Source organism: Schistocerca gregaria, chromosome 2 (genome assembly GCF_023897955.1).
Source record: "Schistocerca gregaria isolate iqSchGreg1 chromosome 2, iqSchGreg1.2, whole genome shotgun sequence".
Classification (NCBI taxonomy): domain Eukaryota; kingdom Metazoa; phylum Arthropoda; class Insecta; order Orthoptera; family Acrididae; genus Schistocerca; species Schistocerca gregaria.
The window spans coordinates 1,024,642,918-1,024,667,632 of NC_064921.1; the positions used below are offsets into that span (position 1 = coordinate 1,024,642,918).

At 44.0% G+C, this 24,715-nt stretch overlaps 2 protein-coding genes across 8 annotated transcripts in view; both read right to left on the reverse strand.

Moving 5' to 3' along the window:
• The window catches only part of LOC126335538 (G protein-activated inward rectifier potassium channel 3-like), a 221,418-nt gene extending 199,507 nt beyond the window's left edge, over nt 1–21,911 (reverse strand). Inside the window, exon 1 of one of the 2 annotated variants that reach the window (XM_049998918.1) lies at nt 20,435–21,911. In XM_049998918.1, coding sequence (XP_049854875.1) covers nt 20,435–20,610 — 176 coding nt within the window. In that variant the 5' untranslated portion in view covers nt 20,611–21,911. The remainder of the gene's footprint in view (nt 1–20,434) is intronic. The other variant, XM_049998920.1, reaches the window with a different exon arrangement.
• Nucleotides 20,888–24,715, reverse strand: part of LOC126335539 (inward rectifier potassium channel 4-like) — a 1,139,778-nt gene continuing 1,135,950 nt past the window's right edge. For all 6 annotated transcript variants that reach the window (XM_049998924.1, XM_049998921.1, XM_049998925.1 and 3 more), the window contains one exon: nt 20,888–21,911. In XM_049998924.1, coding sequence (XP_049854881.1) covers nt 21,901–21,911 — 11 coding nt within the window. In that variant the 3' untranslated portion in view covers nt 20,888–21,900. The remainder of the gene's footprint in view (nt 21,912–24,715) is intronic.

A 24,715-nucleotide genomic window follows, 5' to 3' on the forward strand; every position in this document is an offset into this window, starting at 1 on the left:
CGCGAAGAGTGGCCAGCTCCTCCTGCGTCCGTACACAGCAGCCACACATCCTAGCCATCCTAAGAAATCAATTTACTATAGAGTGTTAATCAGCTTTTAACTAGACTGCTAATTCACTAAAGGCGGTTGATTATTGACTAAGTAAGTTTATTGGCCTTACATTCCGTAAGAGTTCCTTTTAGGTATTTCTAATTACCTACTTTGTCACTGCTATTGCAAAGCTGATTTCTAGGGGACTGATGTCCTCGGATGCCAAGTCCCATAGTGCTCAGAACCATTTGAATAACGCGTGTCGCACTAGTAAGGGGCTCCGGTGGAAGAGTTAAATAAATCTTAATAAAAGAGGATATGAAACCAAATTCGTACATGACATACCTTTATGACTGATAAATGAAGACACGTGGTGATGGAAGTTATGTCACTCCACTCCCAAGTCCAACACGGCGCTGTATGTTCGTGAATGATGTTGCCTGAGTATTGGGAGTGACTGCCTAGATTTCACAGCGGATGTTCTCACGCACATCGTCGATGGTGCGTGGTTTGTTCTTGCACACATTGCCTTCAAGCTAGCTACACAGAAAAAATCACGGAGTGAGGGGTCAAGTCAGGTGGCCTTGGGGACCATAATCCTTTTGAAATCACTCCTTTAGGGAAAAATTATTCCATCACAGGCAAACTCGCTTTAGACGTGTGGCATGGTCCCCCAAGTTGCTGCTAGCAGTGAAGTGGTTCACAAATTCATGAAACGATGCCGGATGCCCTTCGTGTGTAACGGTGATGGAAAAAAAGAAAGAAAAACCTGATGATGCCCCGCTGTGGTAATACGCAGAACACGTGCATCCTCTGTGAATGAAGGCATTCCTCGAGGACTGCATGCTGGTTGTCACTACTGCATCAACTTTTGTTTTGTGAGTCCATCTGTTTTGACGAGTAGAACTGCGCTTCATTACTGTACTACGTGTATTGCAAGATTCCTGACCTTTCAGCGATAACCCGCTGAAACCTATAGTAGTATGTTAGGCGTTTATCATTTTTCAGTCTGTAACAGTTCATGAACATCGTGAACTTAGCAACTGTGTGACACGTGTTACGTGATGGTCCAGTTTCCAGCCATAAATGACGAAGAGACTTTTCTGGTGACACTAAAAATCCTGTCTTACCTGAGCCACACTTTCTTCCGGTGACAGCGGGCTCACATCTCCCCCCCTCCCCCCCCACCCCCTCCCCCAACCGTCAATCAGTCAAGTCAGGAGACAAGAGCTCGAAAGACGTAAGATGGCTTTATCTGCTTTACAGGGAGCCAGGGAGAGCTGGCTGAGGGCCGCAGATTTGCACAAGACAAAGCGCATATCGAAGAAGTACAGAAAACTACGCAAGTAAACCCAAGGTGAACAAAGAGAATGTACGTCAAAGGAATGGTAAGGGATGCTCAACGGGATTTATCGAGGAAAACGGCACAAAATATGTGTAGTAAAAGTTCTTTAAGAAAGGGTACCAGAGCTGACAAAAATTCTTCAAGGACATTAGTGGGATCACACTCACCAAAGAGTTCAACATTGCTGAGCGATGGAGACAATACTTCAGCCAGCTCCTCAACTGTGATGGACCTAAAGCTCTGTTCGAATTACAGCCTTCTGAAATTGAAGATTTGAGTTATTTGCCACCTCTGCTGGAGGAAATAAAGACTCAGAAAGTGAAGATCAAAAAGAACAAAAGGCCAGGAGAAGATGAACCCCAGGCATAGGATATTCAAGCTGCAGGAGAGACGCTCCACAAGAAAATTCACCATCTAATCAAGAGGATCTGTATTTTGTAAGAGATTCCAGAAGATACCCAAGAAAGGTGACAAAATAGACTGCACTAACTTCAGAGGAATCGCTCTCCTGAACGTCTGCTATAAGATCTTGTCTTATTGTATACTGGATAGAATCCAGCCGTTTGCAGAAAAAGTGACCGGTGAATGTCAAGGGAGTTTCAGAAACAGCCGTTCGACTGTCGACAACATCTGTGGGCTGCGACAGCTCACCGAGAAGATGTGGGTTTATAAAGAAGACATACATGTGCTGTTCATAGATTTGAAGAAGGCATGTGGCTGCATCCACCGGGGAATCGGATGAATTGGCTCAACAAATTTGGAATTCCAAGGAAACTCGTCAACCTTGTTCGATTTCGTCTCACTGATTTGAAAAGACAAACTTACGTCGGGAACCAAGTCATGGAGAGATTTTACATAAAGAGAGAATTGAGACAAGGAAATGGTGTAAAACCGATATTGTTCAACCTGGTGCTCAAAAAGATAATGAGGGAAGATTTCTACCAGAAATTCAAGGGCATGGAGGTAGATGGTGAGAAAACGAATTTCAGCGTGTAATCCGTTTTTCCTACGATTGTTTTATGTTGTCATTCCACTTTAGATCGCTCAGGACTGTTACTCCTAAGTAGTTTTCGGTAGTTAATGATGCCAATGATCTTTCACCAGTAGCATAATCTAACACTAATGAATCGTCTTATCTGTTTATGCGCAAATACGATACATTTATTTTCGTTCATTGTCAACTGCCAGTCCATGCATCAAATTTAGATCCTCGGCAGGTTATTCTGCATTTCGCTGCAGTCATCTGGCTTTGCAACCTTCCAAGAAACAGGATCCTCTGCAAAAAGCCACATAGAGTATTGCGATGTTGTCCTCTAAGTCATTTGTATATTTTGTAAACTATTATGGTCCTGAACACAAATTCTTTTTATTTCATCCCCGTAAGTAGTAAGTTGTATCTCTTAAAGAGAGATACAAATCTCGTATTTCCTTAACTAAAAGACAGTGCGGAACTGTATCGAATGTCTTCCGGAAGTCAAGGAAGCCGGTTGCCTTTATCTACCACGCTCTGGACTTCACTGACAAAGAGAGCGAACTGTAAAACTTCCTGGTAGATTAAAACCGTGTCCCGGACCGAGGCCCGAGCTCCAGACCTTTGCCTTTCGCGGGGAGGTGCTCTATCGACTGAGCGACGCTTACATGACTCACGCTATGTCCTCACAGCTCTATTTCCGCCAGTACCTCATTTCGTACCTCGCAAAGTTTCGTAGGAGAGTTTATGAGAAATTGGGAAGGTAGGAGATGATGTAATGGCGGAAGTAAAGTTGTGAGGAACTGTCGAGAGTTATGCTTGGATAGCTCAGTCGGTAGACCACATACCGCGAAAAGCAGAAGTCCCAAATTCGAGTCTCGGTCCGGTACATAGTTCTCTGTCCGGAACATGGTTAAAATCTGTCAGGAAGTTCCACATCAGCGCACAGTCCACTGCAGAGTCAAAATTTCATTCTGGGAGCGATCTGTATTTCGTAAGATCTCTCTTTCCGGAATGCATGTTCGTTTTTATAGAGGAGATTTTCGTTCACCAGAATGTCATAATGCGTGAGTATAGCACAGCCTTGTACGTGACTAAGAGTCTTGAATGAGCCGTAACTGTGTATGCCTGTTACCGTGTACACAGTGAGTCCCATTTGCATTAAGACTGTGGCTTTGAAAACTAAGAGGCATGGATTATGTTCACAGACTCATTGGATTTATTCAAAATGGTCTTCCCCTGAATCGACACTCAGCTGAAATAATTTTAAATTGTTTTGCAACAGTCCATGTAGTCCTTTTTTGGAATTGTATTTAGTACTGCAGCACTGTTTTCTTGGATGTCCTTAATTCCATCGTGACGTTATCCTTTCATTGCCAATTTCATTTTGTGGAACGACCAGAAATCAGCTGGGGCCAAATCCAGCCAAAAACTCGTGCACAGTCTTCGCTTTGAGCTGGGGCGTTGCCTCTCGGTATTCGGATCGAATCTGACGAATTCTCGGCCACAAACGATGGAGGACTCAGGACACTTGGTGCTACGTTGCTGCTCCACCGTCGTTTTCCGACGAGTCTCAGACACGTACTATTACATCTGCGGGCAGGACTCCTGCTGCATCTGTGCTGGTGCTTTGATCTTCTACCTGATTGTTGTTGAAACTTAGAGGATCGCAATGCCTCAACTTGCCACGAAACAGTGTTGCCGTTTGGAATTTCATACAAGCAGTCCTAATGAAACTGCGACACACTGTGTATGCACTTCATCGTAGAATGAGGTAAAAGATTTTCTATACAAGGGAAGACCCATAATGAAATTAGAGTACGTTAGGGAACGTGGGCTAGAACAAAAGTTCCCGAATAACCGTTGGTCAGAAATGCAGGTCCTGAAACGACAGTCAACCAGTGGAGAGTGTGTGAATTTAAAGTAATCTACCCCCGCTAATACATGTTACTCCAGAATATTCAATTACTCGCTGAATTATGTTAGCATGGTGGTTTGAACTAAAAGTGAAACCTTCTCACACTTTAAATTTCTGTCTGCCACTGATTCCGTTAAATGCTAATTTTCTGTGATTGATAAACTTTGACTACAAAAGCAACTACGCTACGGTGGCGCAATGCCACTGATTTGTAAACATATCGAGTAATACTAAGCAAAAAGTAATGTGGTAAAGCTGTCGTTATGTGGCAGTAAGGTATAATGTTTTGACTATGAAATATAAAAGCGTTTTGCTGATATATGGACGAAATGAATAGTAATCAAACAAAAATACTGATGAGAAAGAAAACAAAAAATTGAATTTTATTCAGTCTTGTGTGTTGAGGTAACAGGCGAGTTGTGGCGTCCTGAAAATATTCTAAGTTATTTAACCGTCTATGTCTTTGTTTATGTATTGTTGTTGTGGTCTTCAGTCCTGAGACTGTTTTGATGCAGCTATCCATGCTACTCTATCCTGTGTAAGCCTCTTCATCTCCCAGTACCCACTGCAACCTACATCCTTCTGAATCTGCTTAGTGTAGTCATCTCTTGGTCTCCCTCTACGGTTTTTACCCTCCACGCTGCCCTCCAATACTAAATTGGTGATCTCTTGATGCCTCAAATCATGTCCTTCCCACCGATCCCTTCTTATGGTCAAGTTGTGCCACAAACTTCTCTTCTCCCCAATCCTATTCAATACTTCCTCATTAGTTACGTGTTCTACCCATCTAATCTTCAGCATTCTTCTGTAGCACCACATTTCGAAACCTTCTATTCTCTTCTTGTCCAAACTAGTTATCGTCCATGTTTCACTTCCATACATGAGTACACTCCATACAAATACTTTCAGAAATGGCTTTCTGACACTTAAATCTATACTCGATGTTAACAAATTCCTCTTCTTCAGAAACGCTTTCCTTGCCATTGACAGTCTACATTTTATATCCTCGCTACTTCGACCATCATCAGTTATTTTGCTCCCCAAATAGCAAAACTCCTTTACTACTATAAGAGTCTCATTTCCTAATCTAATTCCCTCAGCGTCACCCGACTTAATTCGACTACATTCCTTTATCCTCATTTTGCTTTTGTTGATGTTCATCTTATATCCTCCATTCAAGACACTATCCATCCCGTTCAACTGCTCTTCCAAGTCCTTTGCTGTCTCGGACAGAATTACGATGTCATCGGCAAACCTCAAAGTTTTTATTTCTTCTCCATGGATTTTAAAACCTACTCCGAATTTTTCTTTTGTTTCTTTTACTGCTTGGTCAATATACAGATTGAATAACATGGGGGAGAGGCTGCAACCCTGTCTTACTCCCTTCTCAATCACTGCTTTCCTTTCATGTCCCTCGACTCTTATAACTGCCATCTGGTTTCTGTACAAATTGTAAATAGCCTTTCGCTCCCTGTATTTTACCCCTGCCGCCTTCAGAATTTGAAAGAGAGTATTCCAATCAACATTGTCAAAAGCTTTCTCCAAGTATACAAATGCTAGAAACTTAGGTTTGCCCTTCCTTAATCTAGCTTCTAAGATAAGTCGTAGGGTCAGTATTGCCTCACGTGTTCCAACATTTCTACGTAATCCAAACTGATCTTCCCCGAGGTCGGCTTCTATCAGTTTTTCCATTCGTCTGTAAAGAATTCGCGTTAGTATTTTGCAGCTGTGACTTATTAAACTGATAGTTTGGTAATTTTCACAACTGTCAACACCTGCTTTCTTGTGGATTGGAGTTATTGTATTCTTCTTGAAGTCGGAGGGTATTTCGCCTGTCTCATGCATCTTGCTCACCAGATGGTAGGGTTTTGTCAGGACTGGCTTTCCCAAGGCTGTCAGTAGTTCCAATGGAATGTTGTCTACTCCAGGGGCCTTGTTGCGACTCAGGTCTTTCAATGCTCTGTCAAACTCTTCACGCAGTATCGTATCTCCCGTTTCATCTTCGTCTGCATCCTCTTCCATTTCCATAATATTGTCCTCAAGTACATCGCCCTTGTATAGACCCTCTATATACTCCTTCCACCTTTCTGCTTTCCCTTCTTTGCTTAGAACTGGGTTTCCATCTGAGCTGTTGATGTTCATACAAGTGGTTCTCTTATCTCCAAAGGTCTCTTTAATTTTCCTTAGGCAGTATCTATCTTACCCCTTTGTTTATATCCGATATATACTATTCATGAAGTAATTGGTCAAATATTTATTGTGTTTTAGAAAGCACAGAGACATTAGGCTACTGGCTTACTTTTGTTTCTGTTCCTTTGATATATGTTTATTTGCTCTGTTTATGTATTTAATAATGCATGTTAGAGCGTGTTTATGGTCCAGCCTTAGGAATATGTATTTAATTTCAAGTTATTTAAATGTAAATCCAGTATTTTGTATGTTTTTCAATATGTTGTAAGTGTGTGTTGGCTTGGAGACATGGCGGGAGCGCTCTAGCCAATCACAGCGCTCGTTACTACGGTAAGTGACTACCGAAGTGAGTGGAGAGACTGGGTGGAAGTGGGGGACGAAGACTGGGTGCGCACAGGAGATGGAGAGTGCTGAACGGGAAGGCGCGACGGACGGTCGCGGGAAATACTTGGAGAGTGTTGAGCAGTTTGCGTGTGGTCGCGGGAGATGGAAATATTTCGTAGTGCCGACTTGTGCACTTGTGGGATTTCCGTAGTTTCTGCAGTGAAGACGTAGTATGCGTTTAGAAGTGAATATCTCGCCAGCTATGTTGCTTTTCATAACTAATTACGTGAAGTAGGAATCTATTGTTTCCTTGTTATTCAAATTATATTTGAATTGCTGGACCATCGACACCAGTAAGTGTTTTGCAGTAATAAATGGCATTCCTAAAGGTACTTCTGCTATCGTACTCATCATTTAAAGTCGTTAAAAATAGAACTTGCAGGTTTTATTTAATTGCAATCTTTCATTTATAAACTTCTATGTTACATTCAAAATTCGCAATTGCCGAGTGGTAGGAACGTTCGACCATTCGATTCATGTGTATATTCATTTGTATACTGTACACTCAGCAGTACGTGGCTTGTAATGCGGCAACTACGTATCCCACCCCCGAGACAGCAAAACCAGCCAAAACTTTTACACTACTGGCTATTAAAATTGCTACACCACGAAGATGACGTGCTACAGATGCGAAATTTAACCGACAGGAAGAAGATGCTGTGATATGCAAATGATTAACGTTTCAGAGCATTCACACAATGTTGGTGCCGGTGGCGACATCTACAACATGCCAACCGATTTCTCATACACAAACGGCAGTTGACCGACGTTGCCCGGTTAACGTTGTTGTGATGCCACGTGTAGGGAGGAGAAATGCGTACCATCACGTTTCCGACTTTGATAAAGGTCGGATTGTAGTCTATCGCGATTGCGGTTTATCTTATCGCGACATTGCTACTCGCGTTGGTCGAGATCCAATGACTGTTAGCAGAATATGGAATCGGTGGGTTCACGAGGGTAATACGGAACGCCGTGCTGGATCCCAACGGCCTCGTATCACTAGCAGTCCAGATGACAGGCATCTTATCCGTATGGCTGTAATGGATAGTGCAGCCACGTCTCGATCCCTGAGTCAACAGTTGGGGACGTTTGCGAGACAACAACCACCTGCACGAACAGTTGGACGACGTTTGCAGCAGCATGGACTATCAGCTCGGAGACCATGGCTGCGGTTACCCTTGACGCTGCGTCACAGACAGGAGCGCCTGCGATGGTGTACTCAACGACGAATCTGGGTGCACGAATGGCATAACGTCATTTTTTCGGATGAATCCAGGTTCTGTTTACAGCATCATGATGGTCGCATCCGTGTTTGGCGACATTGCGGTGAACGCACGTTGGAAGCGTGTATTCGTCATCGCCATACTGGCGTATCACCCGGCGTGATGGTATGGGGTGCCATAGGTTACACGTCTCAGTCGCCTCTTCTTTACACTGACGGCACTTTGAACAGTAGACGTTACAGTTGTGTTACGACCCGTAGCTATACCCTTCATTCGATCCCTGCGAAATCCTACATTTCTGCAGGATAATGCACGACCGCATGTTGCAGGTCTTGTACGGGCCTTTCTGGACACAGAAAATGTTGAGCTGCTGCCCCAGCCAGCGCATTCTCCAGATCTCTCAGCAATTGAAAACGTCTGATCAATGGTGGCCGAGGAGCTGTCTCGTCACCGTACGACAGTCACTACTCTTGATGAACTGTGGTATCGTGTTGAAGCTGCATGGGCAGCTGTACCTGTACACGCCATCCAAGCTCTGTTTGACTCAATGCCCAGGCGTATCTAGGCCGTTATTACGGCCAGAGGTGGTTGTTCTGGGTACTGATTTCTCAGGATCTATGCACCCAAATTGCGTGAAAATGTAATCACATGTCAGTTCTAGTATAATATATTTATATTTGTTCAATGAGTACTCGTTTATCATCTGCATTTCTTCTTGGTGGAGTAATTGTAATGGCCAGCAGTGTAACATTTCAACTCTTAGTGTGAGGGTACGTATTTGAGGGCCACACTTTTATTTGAAAGCCCGCGTGTGGGAGCATAACTTACATTCTTAATTTCACAAATATTGTTTTTAAAGTAATTGCTAGAAATAGTTTCCTCGAACAGCGCTACATAGGACTCGTCATCGAACAAATGACTGGCACACCCTCTTTAGAATTCCTGGTACGTTGCGAATGATTGTGGCGGACTCCTAAGTTCTTGAGCCGACATCGCCACCTGTGTGAATTGCACAGGCTGCCGCTTTATGACTGTTGTCGCACACCGTTGCATTCACTATCTGTAACCATTCGGCAAATTTTGTTCGATTCGATATGCGCTCCTGACGTTATCAGATTTTTTCCTGTACCCTGTACGTGCGAGGAAATGGGATGATTTTTGACGGTTTTCTTCAAAAATGTCAGAAACAGCGAAATATGAGAATGATGACTATGGCAACGATTGAAACGCAAATGCAACGCTCCATTTCTCAATTTTGATCTCAAGGAACATCAAAATTCCACCCGTTTTCTACAATGCCTTTCAGTTTTCGCCCTTGCGTGGTCAATAACGCTTCTAAGCACCGTTTGGGCTCTCATAAACAGCGATATTATGTTGTCTCTGATGAAAAGGTACTGAATACTGTGCATTTTAATGACCTCTTGTAAGGTTATGTGAGCCTGAGTTACTGGTGTTGCCGTTTCTTTCGATTTTGTATCGCTGTTTTTTCGTGGCCAATAAAAACTGCCTGTGAACGAAAATAGGAAGTCTTAAAAGTGAGTTGTTATGCAAATGTGTCAGCGAATTCTTACCTGGGACATTGGAAATTGGCTGAAAGCCTGACTTTGACTATAGGATGGACATAAAGTCGAGAGGAAGAAGGAAACAGCGGCTCCTCTGCAATGAATAATGTACGACATGACAATATTTGTCAGTGGACAGAGTATGGGCCAAAAGCAGAGACATACACCTTGCGTCAGGGGTACTGGACCGTAAAATGTGTACTTGTTCTATGCTTTGTACAAGAAAGTATTCGTAATTGTTTTAAGATATTTTACATGGCACTATATGGTGCAGAAACATGGACACTGAGACGAGAGGATGAAAAAAGGTTAGAAGCATTTGAATGTGGATGTGGAGGAGAATCGAGAGAATAAGCTGGATGGAAAGAGTGAGTAATGAATCAGTATTGGAAAGGGTTCGTGAGAGAAGATGTCTGCTGAAGGTTGTAAGAGAAAGGAAAAAGAACTGGTTGGGCCATTCATTGAGAAGGGAGTGCTTGCTAGTAGATGCTTTGGAAGGATTGGTTTGTGGGAGAAGATTGAGAGGAAGAAGGAGATTCAAGGTGATAGACGACGTAAAGGGAAGAGGAAATTATGCAGACCTGAAGAGGATGGCATAAGGCCGGACACCCTGGAGAGCTACCACGTGAAAACCTGCCTTTAGGCAGGACACTGACGATGATGATGATGACGTGGAACAGTGCAAAATACGGCCACTTTTTTAGCCAAAGGAACCACATTGTAGTAGTTATATTGTAGCAACCATGAGCTTTTCGTTGGCAGTGACACACTTAACATATTGTTTTTTTGACAAAAATCATGTAATATTGTTCACATGACCATTTACATCTTATTCAAGCAACTTAATATTTTTTATATGTAAACTGAAGATGGTGGAGGGGGAGGAGAAAGGAAAGGAAAGGAAAGGAAAGGGATTACTGATGTCAGCTGCATCGGGACCTTATGCAGAATCAGCGGCGACGAGTTAAAATGTGTAGCTGACTGGGATTCGAACCCAGGATCTCCTGCTTACGAAGCAGTTGCGTTAACGACCGTGTCATCCGGGACACAATGTTACTGCAGCAGCGCGGAATAGCTCGGTACGCATCACGGCCGACCCACATTCTCCCCCCCTCCCCCTCACCCTTCCCACAGTTCCTGCCCATTGCCTTCATCCTCGCTGCTCAGATCAGATTGCCGCAGGAGGTCGAATGTATTTGTACATAAGCACTGAAGAAGGTGGATCCATTGCCCATCTACGTAAATCACTTATACACTCCTGGAAATGGAAAAAAGAACACATTGACACCGGTGTGTCAGACCCACCATACTTGCTCCGGACACTGCGAGAGGGCTGTACAAGCAATGACCACACGCACGGCACAGCGGACACACCAGGAACCGCGGTGTTGGCCGTCGAATGGCGCTAGGTGCGCAGCATTTGTGCACCGCCGCCGTCAGTGTCAGCCAATTTGCCGTGGCATACGGAGCTCCATCGCAGTCTTTAACACTGGTAGCATGCCGCGACAGCGTGGACGTGAACCGTATGTGCAGTTGACAGACTTAGAGCGAGGGCGTATAGTGGGCATGCGGGAGGCCGGGTGGACGTACCGCCGAATTGCTCAACACGTGGGGCGTGAGGTCTCCACAGTACATCGATGTTGTCGCCAGTGGTCGGCGGAAGGTGCACGTGCCCGTCGACCTGGGACCGGACCGCAGCGACGCACGGATGCACGCCAAGACCGTAGGATCCTACGCAGTGCCGTAGGGGACCGCACCGCCACTTACCAGCAAATTAGGGACACTGTTGCTCCTGGGGTATCGGCGAGGACCATTCGCAACCGTCTCCATGAAGCTGGGCTACGGTCCCGCACACCGTTAGGCCGTCTTCCGCTCACGCCCCAACATCGTGCAGTCCGCCTCCAGTGGTGTCGCGACAGGCGTGAATGGAGGGACGAATGGAGACGTGTCGTCTTCAGCGATGAGAGTCGCTTCTGCCTTGGTGTCATTGATGGTGGTATGCGTGTCTGGCGCCGTGCAGGTGAGCGCCAGAATCAGGACTGCATACGACCGAGGCACACAGGCCAACACCCGGCATCATGGTGTGGGGAGCGATCTCCTACACTGGCCGTACACCTCTGGTGATCGTCTAGGGGACACTGAATAGTGCACGGTACATCCAAACCGTCATCGAACCCATCGTTCTACCATTCCCAGACCGGCAAGGGAACTTGCTGTTCCAACAGGACAATGCACGTCCGCATGTATCCCGTGCCACCCAACGTGCTCTAGAAGGTGTAAGTCAACTACCCTGGCCAGCAAGATCTCCGGATCTGTCCCCCATTGAGCATGTTTGGGACTGGATGAAGCGTCGTCTCACTCGGTCTGCACTTCCAGCACGAACGCTGGTCCAACTGAGGCGCCAGGTGGAAATGGCATGGCAAGCCGTTCCACAGGACTACATCCAGCATCTCTACGATCGTCTCCATGGGAGAATAGCAGCCTGCATTGCTGCGAAAGGTGGATATACACTGCACTAGTGCCGACATTGTGCATGCTCTGTTGCCTGTGTCTATGTGCCCGTGGTTCTGTCAGTGTGATCATGTAATGTATCTGATCCCAGGAATGTGTCAATAAAGTTTCCCCTTCCTGGGACAATGAATTCACGGTGTTCTTATTTCAATTTCCAGGAGTGTATAAATGTGTCCAGAATAACAGACACCACACATTCGTATATTTAATATATTTTCGCATCATTTCTGTACGTGCCAAATGCAGGATTAACATCAAGTCTAGACTTCGACAGCTTTTTCGGTTCTACTGTCGCATTGTCCTTATGTGTCAGTGTATTCATTGCGATAAGAACTTTAATAATCGAGATCAAAACGTTCTATTTACGTCTCTCATTACTGGTTTTAGCAACCTCGGCACGAACGTCAACAAATACTCTGTTGTCAGATTCATACGTGATCTAACAAGGATATGTCGTTTGCACACACTTCGTACTCACTATATACTGTACCCAATTACTACTTAATGTTTATTTTGAATGGCCAGATACTAACTTTACGAATACAGCATATGTCACGAAGTAAATGAAAAATGCTCATGTAGCGATTCCAGTTCTCGTAATTGGCTTTACGGGTACTTTTGCGTTAGTCTATAACGAAAGCAGTAGTAATTGTTTAAACCATACAGTTCACTTCGTCTGCCATCAGTTAAAATGAAACTGACATGCTGTGTCCTCAGAGTATGCGCACTTTCCCTGAATGAAACAAAGAAAATATAGTTCGTTAAATGCATAAAAGCTGTACTTAGTGCCTTCACTAATATCCAACGACAGTAATTATGTCGGCTAGTGGCTTGTAATGAAAACTCTACGTCGTGCTGCAAGTGTCGAAAGCAATGGCGAAAGTGATCAGTTACTCAATACAGTTTGCGGCCGTAAATACAAGTAGCAGTAATTCAACCGAGCCTTGATCCAGTTTCCTTTTATTGCAAGGACTTACACCTGTACCTTATTCATGCAAAATGATGATTGTCTGAACGCTGTACTTTTCTTATTGCTGCCATTCATAAGACAGGTTTTGAATGAGGGGGTATCCACTGCAATCATTGACTCTACCGCAATGTAGTTCAGTGTGCGATATGCAGGGGGGGATGGGGGGATTCCCCCCCCCCCCCCCCGCTCTGCATCAGACCATCCCCTCCTCTGGTTTTAGTTTATGCGTCCCAACCTGGGATGTTTATTTCCCAAGCACTGGACTAAAACTTTACATATAATTTAAATCAGAATAAGTACAGCTTTTCACAAATGTGCCTCTACTTTTTGAATTCCCCTCGTATACCTGTATGTAGAGGATTTTGTAAATAAGCTTTACCTATAATGTACTTTTAAAGATATAACAAGGGATGGCTTTTCTGATAGTGCATATGCGTGAATAGTGAGTTTCGGCAGTAACATCTATTTATAAATAGCTGTTTAACCATGCGTAACGCCACGGTCCAAGCTGGTAACATATATAATTCTAATAACTCCCGAAGACATCCCCCCCCCCCCCCCCACACTGGTAAAAGCACAAATCGCACCCTGCTGTAGTTACAAACACTGGCGAGTGTTAATTTTTTAATTAGATACTGAAGTCTGCAGGTGGTTTGCAGAGATTAGAAAAAGTTATTCCATTAAAAAGGTTTGGCAGTGTTGGGACGTGTACATTTATCTTCATCAGGACTGTAATCTTGTTTAGATTGTTTTTCAAAATTGTTATAAATAAAAAGCTGTCTTGAAAGTCTTTACACATGGTGCATAAGATAACGTCACTGCAGCACAGTTACACTTTTCTGGTCCTGAAAAATTAGTTTAAGTCTAAATCAGCCTTACTTGTGTTTCAAAGCATTGGCTTCTGCTTTTATTATGAACGTTGAAACATCCTCAGTTAACCCATAAAAGACGCGATACGTGCCATGGAGATGATTGCAAACTTCTGGATTGCGGAGTGATTTATGGGAGGTAGTAAAACTCAGTTTCCTTGCACAAGGTTCCACTCTCATGATTAGTCCATGCGATTGTAATTTTACCTCATCAATCGTTACAGTTAAACATAATTTTTTTCACAATTGTTACCTAAACAAGCGCGTGCAACAAATCATTGGCAAATACCTCGTGGTACATCATATTTTGTTAAAGATGTTAATGAAGGATTGGCAGGAACAGTGTAATCATATCAGCTCTGTAGAGCATTACAGATATCACTACCAAATTATGCGAAAGATCATGCTGGACATTTAATGCCTGGCCCTCTATCATACATTATTTTCGTGTATGGTTTCAATAAACTTGTTGAGGGAAGTCTTTTTCCTGCGAAGACTGTTTTAATTTTGAAATAATCACTTTATTTCATGATTTACCTATTACGTAATTGCACTCCCTTGGACATTTTCAAGATTTACGGGAAAAAGTTGGCCAAATTAACTAATAGCTAAATCATGAAATAAACTATATTAAAAACCTATGCACGAAACTGACGTCCCTGAAGAAACTGACAGCGGCTGTGGACCCATAGATACAAAATTTAATAAATGTACTTCTCTATAAAGCGTTATTATCAAATGAGTGCTAGTAACATAATTGTGTCATTTGACTTTAGTTGTTCATTGTTTGTTTTATGAATGCGTTTAAAACGAGAGCACTAGAAATTCAATCTCAGATCTACAAAACAGATGTATGCCGAACAGATACAATCAATCGTGTTCGTATTGGGCGTGAATGTATACTCTAGGAAGGTGATATATCTGCTATTAAAAATGACCTGGCGATTGTCAGAACTGACTAATCAACAGTTTGAGAGGATAAAGCTCAAAATTATGGCGCACAAACGTTTCATAAAGTCAACATTCGTATTGTTGTTTCCAGAAATTTCATAAGTAATTGTGAATGAAATATTAAAACAAATGGAAACTTTCTACCAGAAGAATGTTAACAAACAAGTCACACTACACAGTATGTTCCTCACTACGCGAAAATAGTTTTACGAGTGGTGAAAAGTGCATGTTTAAATATATTGTAAACATTTGTATCAACTATTTGTTATTTTTCTTTTGTATTTCATCGGAGCTGTCGCTGAAACTGGACAATTTCTTCACAATTGCAGCATTCATCGTATTTTCTATTGTTGATCAGAGAGACACTGTAAACATGCAAGGTGTGTTCACAAGCGGGAGCACAATGTTTTCAATATGACATACTCGTCTGCTGGGTTGTTTCCTTCTTAACTGGAATTTCTACAAATTAGAGTACTGAGGCACCACACCTGGATCCAATGCGGCCAACTAACAGCTGGGAAGATTTTACAGTTACATAAGTTTCCTCGCCGGTGTCAATCTCATTACAGCCCTTCTACGTGCTGTCATCTTCTAAAATACTTAAAATGCTAAAATAATAAGAGGGCTATTCGGAAAGTAAGGAACGATACGTCGCGAAATGGAAACCACAGTGCAAATCAAAATTGTTTTATTTGCAACGTTTAGCTACACCTTCCAGCTAGTTCTCTACACAGTCTCCGGTCAGACTTAGACATCTGTTGTAGCGTTGTACCAACTTTGCAATTCCCTTGTTACTGAAGACAGCCGCTAGTGCTTTTCGACAATTTTCTACTCTGGACTGTAGCTCGTAGTCTGTGTCAAAATATTGCCTTCATAGCTAGCGGTTAATTTGAGCGGAGATGAACCTCAGGGGTAGCAAATTACGAGCTATATTGTGGGTGGTCAAACACTTCCCATCTTTATTGCCCCTGCAGAGTGCGGTCGAGAACTGTCATGTAGAACAAACTGCGTGACAGTTATGTTATGTGGATTGCATAGCTTCAGGCGAAATCTTTCTCCAGGCCCTCATACTTGGTGGTAGATGCTAATTTATAGCCGTCTTTACGTTCTCACTGTGAGCTCAGAAGTGAAAAGAGCGACTTGATGCGATCGACAGGTGTAGTGTGTCCAACACATCTGTGTAAAGATTCATTACATTTTCAGTCTATTTTCTATTTCGTGACTGATCGTTCCTTACTTGTCGAATAACCCTCGTAAAATAACCGAAGTTTCTGCTGTATTGCAACCGTCATCTTCAGGGCATAGACATTTAAGTTACAGTATGTAGATTTATGTATTGGTTTATTTGGACTGGGTTGATTATGCCTTCAATTCCTGTGTCATATAGGACATTGTGTGTCATGCATAACCACCCCGCTGACTACAATAATTTTCTGAGTTGAAAGCATTATTCCCAGAATAATTTACTGCACTATAACATATAATATTGGAAGCACCCTCCACCAAGCATAAGATTGTGATGTTGGGCGTGAATAACGTCTCTGTGCAATGTGGTAGTGTCATTGCTATGTAGGATACATCATAGTTCAGTTTGAATTTATCCGAGTACAAAAATGTGAGTGTGGCTGAGTTTGTTATTGTTTGCATCCTCGTTATCAGTTCAGTGCACAGTTTTCCTTAGATTACGCAAAGATCACGAACACCGCAATGCATAAGACAGTTTACCTTAAACGTGAGTAGTTTGTGCTGCACACGAGTAGAACAATCATATCCTGAAGTCCTCTTGCGTCACCTGCACACAACTGCTAACTTCAAGTTTCACAGTAGGATGTCATCTGCAGTGGAAAGACGTCAGTTGGTCGAAAGGCTTCAAGGCATCATTTATTGGACTAAATGCGATAGAGAGGCATGGAAAATTGGAGACAATTTAAACTCACACTGTCCACTGTTTGTGACATCATTTTGTAATGAAAATTGTCGGTGAAAGTTGTTCGTAAGTCTTTTATTTGGAACTGTGTATACGCCCGCTTCTTGCACTAGTTCGTGACTGTGTTTCACCGCATTCGATATATAACTTTCTGAATCATCGTCACTAATTTGGGTGACCTTTTCGTAATCCATGCAAACAAGTGTATCGTTAGTGGAACACCTATTCAGTTAACTACAGCTATTGTTCCTTTGTGAGTTTCATGACATTTGTTGAGTCATCGTATTCCACAGGAAACTTTATGAATTATCGTAGTAACTTGCGTGATCTTTCCGTAATTCATGGAAATCTGCGCGTAATTTCTCGGACACTCGTGTCGTTCCTTTGTATACTTTGTGTAAAGTAACAACAAAAGGCGTTCAATAAGCAATGCAACACATTTTTCTTCTGAAAGCAAGTTCCTTTCTTCAGCGTTAAAATACAAAACCCTATTTTTCAACATAATCTCCATTCAGTACGACAGCCTTACCTGTGGAGGGGGGGGCTGTCTGTATGCCCGCATGGTAACACTTTATTACAATATATGCCACTCTACATCAATAACTTCCCCATGTTCGCCTCGGTAGCCGAGCACCGGCATGGTAGCTCAGCGCGTTCGGTCAGAGGGCTGCTCGCCCTCTTTAATAAAAAAACTGAATAAAGGAATCAACGATCAACTTGAACGGATGTCTTGTGACGTCCGCCCAGACCAAACGCAACGAACAATACCGAACAAAATGTAAAAAAGTGGTCTGCGTGACAGAATGTCAATCCGAAGGGCCCAGGTTGGATTCCCGGCTGGGTCGGAATTTTCTCCGCTCGGGGACTGGGTGTTGTGTTGTCCCGATCATCATCATTTCATCCCCATCGACGCGCAAGTCGCCGAAGTGGCGTCAGATCGAAAGACTTGCACCAGGCGAACGGTCTACCCGACGGGAGGCCCTAGTCACACGACATTTTCCCCACCATCCACGTAGTGCTTCCCAAGGAGTGTATCCTTCATTGGGACAAACAGGTGGAAGTCGGAAGGTGGGAGATGCCGGTTGCAGGGAGGATGAGGTAGAGCAATCCAGTGAAGTTTTGTGATTTGTCGCAGATGTGTAGACTAACGTTGTCATGGAGAACGAAAAGTTTGCCTGCAGTTTTGCGGCGACGAACACGCTGAAGTCGTTTCTTCAGTGTCCTGACGGTAGCACAATACACTCCAGAATTGATCGTAGCGCTGTGAGGGAGGACATCAAACAGAATAACCCCTTCAGAATCCCACAAGAGCGTCGCCATGACTTCACCGGCTGAGGGTGCGGTTTTGAACGTTTTCTCTTGAGGAGAGGCTGTGTGGCGCCACTCCATCACCGTGACAATGTTCTACAAAAAATTTGTCGGAATCAGCTGCGCGGGGCGCGAGCAATTCCGCGCGCGCAGATGGCGGCTTCATTTCAGTGTACGTTGTTCCGTTCGGCATCGAGCAATCCAGCGGGCACATATCTTTGAGTACCGACTCTGGTGAACGATTGTGTCACCGCTACCAGGAGAGACGTGCAGCTATGCAGCGACGTGGTTGCGATCCGTCCATTAGCTCGAGTGAGAGTGTCAAAACGTTTCAACACTGCAGCCGCCTCGCACTCAGGAGATTGGACAGGTTCTAGGGGCCGTGTTGCGATGCTGCAAGACGCCTCACCCAACGACTCATCGTGCTTTTCTCCATTTTCAGGTCTCCCTAGAGATTCTGCAGGCGCCTACGAATATCTGCGAAACCAGCTTCAAGCCAAAGGGAACTGAATGATACCAGCCCTCTGCTTGGAACACACTTCCATTACGTACATCATTTGGAAAGCTAAGTATAGCGAAACAAGGCCCCTGGAGTAGACAACATTCCATCAGAACTATTGACGGTCTTGGGAGAGCCATTTCTGACAAAACTCTACCATCTGGTGGTGAGCACGATGTATAAGACAGGCGAAATACCCTCAGACATCAAGAAGAATATAATAATGCCAATCCCCAAGAAAGCAGGTGTTGACAGCTGCAGAATACTAACGCGAATTCTTTACAGACGAATGGAAAATTGGAGAAGCCGACCTCGAGGAAGATCAGTTTGGATTCCGTAGAAATGTTGGAACACGTGAGCCAATACTGAAATTACGACTTATCGTAGAAGAAAGATTACGAAAAGGCAAACCTACGTTTCTAGCATTTGTAGACTTAGAGAAAGCTTTCGACAATGTTGATTGGAATACTCTCTTTCAAATTCTAAAGGCGGCAAGAGTAAAATACGGGGAGCCAAAAGCTATTTACAATTTGTACAGAAACCAAATGGCAGTTATAAAAGTCGAGAGGGCATGAACGGGAAGCAGTGGTTGGGAAGGGAGTGAGACAGGGTTGTAGCCTCTCCCCGATGTTGTTCAATCTGTATATTGAGCAAGCAGAGAAGGAAACAAAAGAAAAATTCGGAGTAGGTATTAAAATCCATGGAGAAGAAATAAAAACTTTGAGGTTTGCCGATGACATTGTATTTCTGTCAGAGACAGTAAAGGACTTGGAAGAGCAGTTGAACGGAATGGACAGTGTCTTCGAAGGAGGATATAAGATGAATAACAACAAAAGCGAAACGAGGATAATGGACTGTAGTCGAATTAAGTCGGGTGATGCTGAGGGAATTAGGTTAGGAAATGAGGCACTTAAAGTAGTAAAGGAATTTTGATATTTTTGGAGCAAAATAACTGATGATGGTCGAAGTAGCGAGGATATAAAATGTAGACTGGCAACTGAAGAAGAGAAATTTGTTAACATCGAGTATATATTGTAGTGTCAGCAAGTCATTTCTGAAAGTATTTGTATGGAGTGTGGCCATGTAATGAAGTGAAACGTGGACGATAAATAGTTTGGACAAGATGAGAATAGAAGCTTTCGAAATGTGGTGCTACAGAAGAATGCTGAAGATTAGATGGGTAGGTCACATAACTAATGAGGAGGTATTGAATAGAATTGGGGAGAAGAGGAGTTTGTGGCAGAGCTCGACAAGAAGAAGGGACCGGTTGGTAGGACATGTTCTGAGGCATCAAGGGATCAGCAATTTAGTATTGGAGGGCAGCGTGGACGGTACAAATCGTAGAGGGAGAGCAAGAGATGAATACACTAAACAGATTCAGAAGGATGTAGGTTGCAGTAAGCACTTGGAGATGAAGAATCTTGCACAAGATAGAGTAGCGGAGAGCTGCATCAAACCAGTCTCAGGACTGAAGATCACAACAACAACAAGAACTACAACAACTATAGCGCCGCCACCCGTCGGAACGTCATGGAACTATGGGGGCTTAAACGGGAATATTGCACGATGCCCTACATTAAATTCCCTATTTTTCAATAGAAATTAGCCGAGAAAAAAATTACTGCATTACTTATTGAACGCTCCTTGTACTTAAGAGAAAATAGTACAGGACGTTATTCATGCGCGTTGTCTGAGAAGCGTAGTGGTAGAGACTTTGCTTAGAAACTCAGCGGACAGAGAGAGAGACAGAGACGTGTGGTTTTGGACGGTGACGAACCTGGCGGAGTCGTGTCGCACGATGGTCTGGTTGATGGAGCTGGCGGCGGTGGACACGCGGACGATGGTGGGCGGCGCCGGGCCCAGCAGCGGAGCCCCGCGGCCCATGCGGAGGCCCTCCTCGTCAGAGGCGTCCTCCTCCACGATGGCCGCCGGACGCACCTCCTCCAGCTTCATCCCGGCCGCTCTGCGCCGACTGGCGACCCCGCTGTCGTTGCCTCACACCACTCTCCTTTATCCCGATTTTCACTTGTCACCTCTCTGCAGTGTGTGTATGTGTGTGTGTGTGTGTCTCCCTTACAGTGGCTGCGTGTATCTGACGCTGCTTTTGCGCTACAACCAAGAGGACACTTACTTACGCAGGTCACCGAAACTGCACACCTACCTTCTCTTTCTGCAACCTCCAGAGTACCTGCTGGGATGCTAAAATAAAAGCGTCACTCATAGCCCACGCTATTGTTTCAATAAACAATTTATTGTTTCTCTCCGCTGCGTACAATTACTTCACGGAAAACATAAATCGATCCTCGATTCTTACCATGCACTGAAACTGTACAAAACGGTAGTTATTCCAACTACTAGCTTTCAGTAATACCACTAAGCATTCTCACTGACTAGTCAGTGCCGTATCACACACACACTTTTTATCTTTTATTACACTCGCGAGTAAACCTTTTTCATCGCATACGTTACATCAATGAAAACTGTTATGGCTCTATAAAACAGCTCAAGTCTTTTTCTTCTTAAATATCTGGAAAGCAGTTCTCATGTGGAAGAACGTAACGTTTCAGACTTTATACCTACGGAACGGATTCCTTTTGTGGCAATACACACCGTTGAGAACTGCGTACGCACAACAGCAAATGATGGATAAAACGTACAAAATCAAAAGCCAGCAAAAGGACGGCCATGCAGGTCTTAGCGACCTCATATAAAATTCGGTAAGAACACACGAATAGCGACGTCCATTCCACGGGCACAGAAATAGTAAATTAAAGCTCAGTTACTTCCTATACCAAGCTAATTCTGCGTCAGTTCCGTGACGCTTTCCCACCCTTCAATCTAAAAGCGAGCTCGTGTGAGCGACAAGTGCTTCGCGTGATATTGGAGGCAGATATAATTCACTCACATTGTTCGAAACCGCACAAACGTTTACTGAGACGCACTTGTATAGGTGAGTGGGTACTGTCAGAATATTTACACATCAGATGTCTTTTTATGGTCACACGTAACACAGGCAGAATATGAACGAAAAGCTAAAAAAAAGGTATAAACACTATCACAAATCTTGACGCGCGTCAACTGCAACTTGACGAGTCCACACAGAACGCACTTCAGCTACCGTGCTGTCCACACCACACAAGTCATCACTATAGCCCGTCGCGAGCTCATCCAAGCGGTGCGAGCGGCTACTGCAGAACGCCCACACCTCGTCGGGCACGATGGGGGTACGCTCCTCATACGCAGTCACGAACTGCCTGCGAACAGAGAGAACAAGAGAACGAAATCAGTACCTCAGTTGCAACAGTGTTACATAAGAGCACACGTACTAAAATACTATGTGCTACTATGGCACGGTCGAATGAGTTTCTTGGAGAAAATCAACTTTTCGTCCCCTCCTGCATATAACAGCTTTCATGGAAATTCTTTATCGCAAATGTTTTCAAAACTCTTTTGTGCCGTTTGTGGTTGTGCTATCACTCCATGGTGGAAGACTGCTGCACATCATCACCGGATCCATATAGCTTTCTGAATAAAATGTTCTCCGGTTTCCAACCGCATCAATTGCTTAAAACTACACGAGCTTTCGGCCAAGCACTCCTTGGCCATTGTCAAGTGTATGGCTGCCAGTGGGCTGTTGGTGCGCCGTTATATACGTTAGCTGCCGGCTGTGACGTCACTGGTGTCCGTGACATTGCCATATATGGGCATGTTTTGAGTCGGCGTTCGATATGCCCTCTTCAACCACGCGATCGCTGGATCCCACGCAGCGCTGAGCTGCAAGCCACCGTCTCTATTCAGGGTGTTTGCGGTAATTTTTATTTCAATAGCTTCCTTTATTGAACTGTCCCAGAAGCCGAGCCACGACAGAGGTACCGTCAAATTTTATGTGGTGACCGTTTTCTAACGCATGCTCAGCTAACGCAGCGTAGGCGATAACACCTCTCGTGTTCTTCCCTGCGTTGTTCCACAGTGCGCACTGCTTGTCCGATGTACCTCTGGCCACACCCACAAGGTATTTAGACTCGAGGTGTTCTGAGAACTACCGCGTCTTTAACTGGTCTCGGGAATTGACGGATTTTCGTTGGAGGCCTGAAGATTGATTTGATCTTGTGTCTTTTCAACAGGCGGCTTATCTTGCCCGACACAGAGACACAGAATGGCAGCAAAGCAAATTTCTCTTCCTGCTCTTCGTCAGTGGTCTTATTCTGATAACGCCGACTCAAAACATGCCCATATATGGCAATGTCACGGACACCAGTGACGTCACAACCAGCAGCTAGCGTATATAAGGGAGCACCAACAGCCCACTGGCAGTCATACACTTGATAATGCCCAATGTGTGCTTGGCCGAAAGCTCGTGTAGTTATAAGCAATTGACGCAGTTGGAAAACCGAGAACATTTTATTCAATGTTATCGCCGCAAAAGTCTGCATTCATACAGATAGCATTCTCTTTCACAGCTCCCTCCTTGCGATGGAAATGACTGGCATGAGGGGGTGAAACTGTGTCATGTCTGAGTTTCTGTCTTGAAGAAGACGCGTATCAGTCTTCCACTATGGGGTGACAATAGCAGTGGAGGACAGCAACCGAAAAATGGTTCAAATGGCTCTCAGCACTATGCGACTTAACTTCTGAGGTCATCAGTCGCCTAGAACTTAGAACTAGTTAAACCTAACTAACCTAAGGACATCACACACATCCATGCCCGAGGCAGGATTCGAACCTGCGACAGCAACCGACAACCGACAACTAAGGACGAGTTTCGGAAACATTTGACGTCACGCCTCCACACGGGACCTCGCGAAAAAGAAATTACTACCAGAGGTAAAGAGCTGGGGTGTGACTCGGACGGTCATAAATCCTACAACACCTTAAAGATGTCCTCCGCAGTTGTTGAGGCATTATTGTGTGCCTCCAAGAAATTCATTCGCTAACGGCATAATAGTCCGGAACATTGTAGTAAGTGTGATATTTCTAGCCGTGAAAGTTTATATTTTATTACGTAAAAGCAGATTTACATAAATGAGCAACTTCTTATATGTGTAACAAGAGGTATATTTTACTTGTAGCGAAGTTACAACATTACAATGACAAAACCAGTACGCGTATCCGCAGCTAAATGCCTCGCCTGACTAACAGGGAACCCCTTGAGTGCGAAATTCGACGCCCCACATATTGTGTACCATGCGGCCACAACATTGACTGCTAATGGCTACAGCGGGCGGTACTGGAGGTGTCCAGTGGTGAGCACAGCCTGAGGCTACTGAGAGTAGTTGAACTGCTTAGCCTACGAGTAACTCACAACAGTGCCAGTGATGTTGATACACACCAGGTCAAAGGCAACGATAAACGAAGCCAAAAAAACATTGATTTATATCTACGACAACAGTTGCCGAAGTTGACATTTCGTCAGAAAGGAATCCAAGGAACTATGCAGAGTGAGAAAGAAGTGACAGATGAAATATCAAACTGCGCACGACATAGATTACAGTGGTTTCAAAGAAAGCCGTGGATGGTTTCATAACTTCAAACAGTGCTACAGAATTGGAAGATAACGAAATTTCAAACAAAGTATCAACTTAACGATGCACAGCAAACTGCGGAATCGGCTCGAAAATTTGCAGACGAGATAAATAAACTTGTCCCATTCTTCATCAACTAATTTGTTTTCAACTTCGAGCAGTCGGGATTTGAAGAGGAAATGGATATGAAAACAACCATCGGTATTAGAAGTATAAAGAGAGTTGCATCATGATTAACTAAGATGAGTGCCTTAAGGCATTCGTATACAATTATGCCGACTGTTGATCTGTACGGTAAATTGACTGGAAAGTTATTTGTTATGTTGCGAGAAGTTGGTGCTCTGCCCAACACGATTCTTTCTCGCGTGCGTGATGTTTAAAGGGCAGTTGGGAGTGCTTACGTCACAGCACGCAAGAGAGTGAAAAAGAGCGAAAGTGAACTAAAACTATGGTATGAGCACTGCTTTTGGCCAATAGCTGGTCAAAATAACGTTTGCTTGATTCCTGATCTGCGTACAAAAATCGTACTCTTTTAA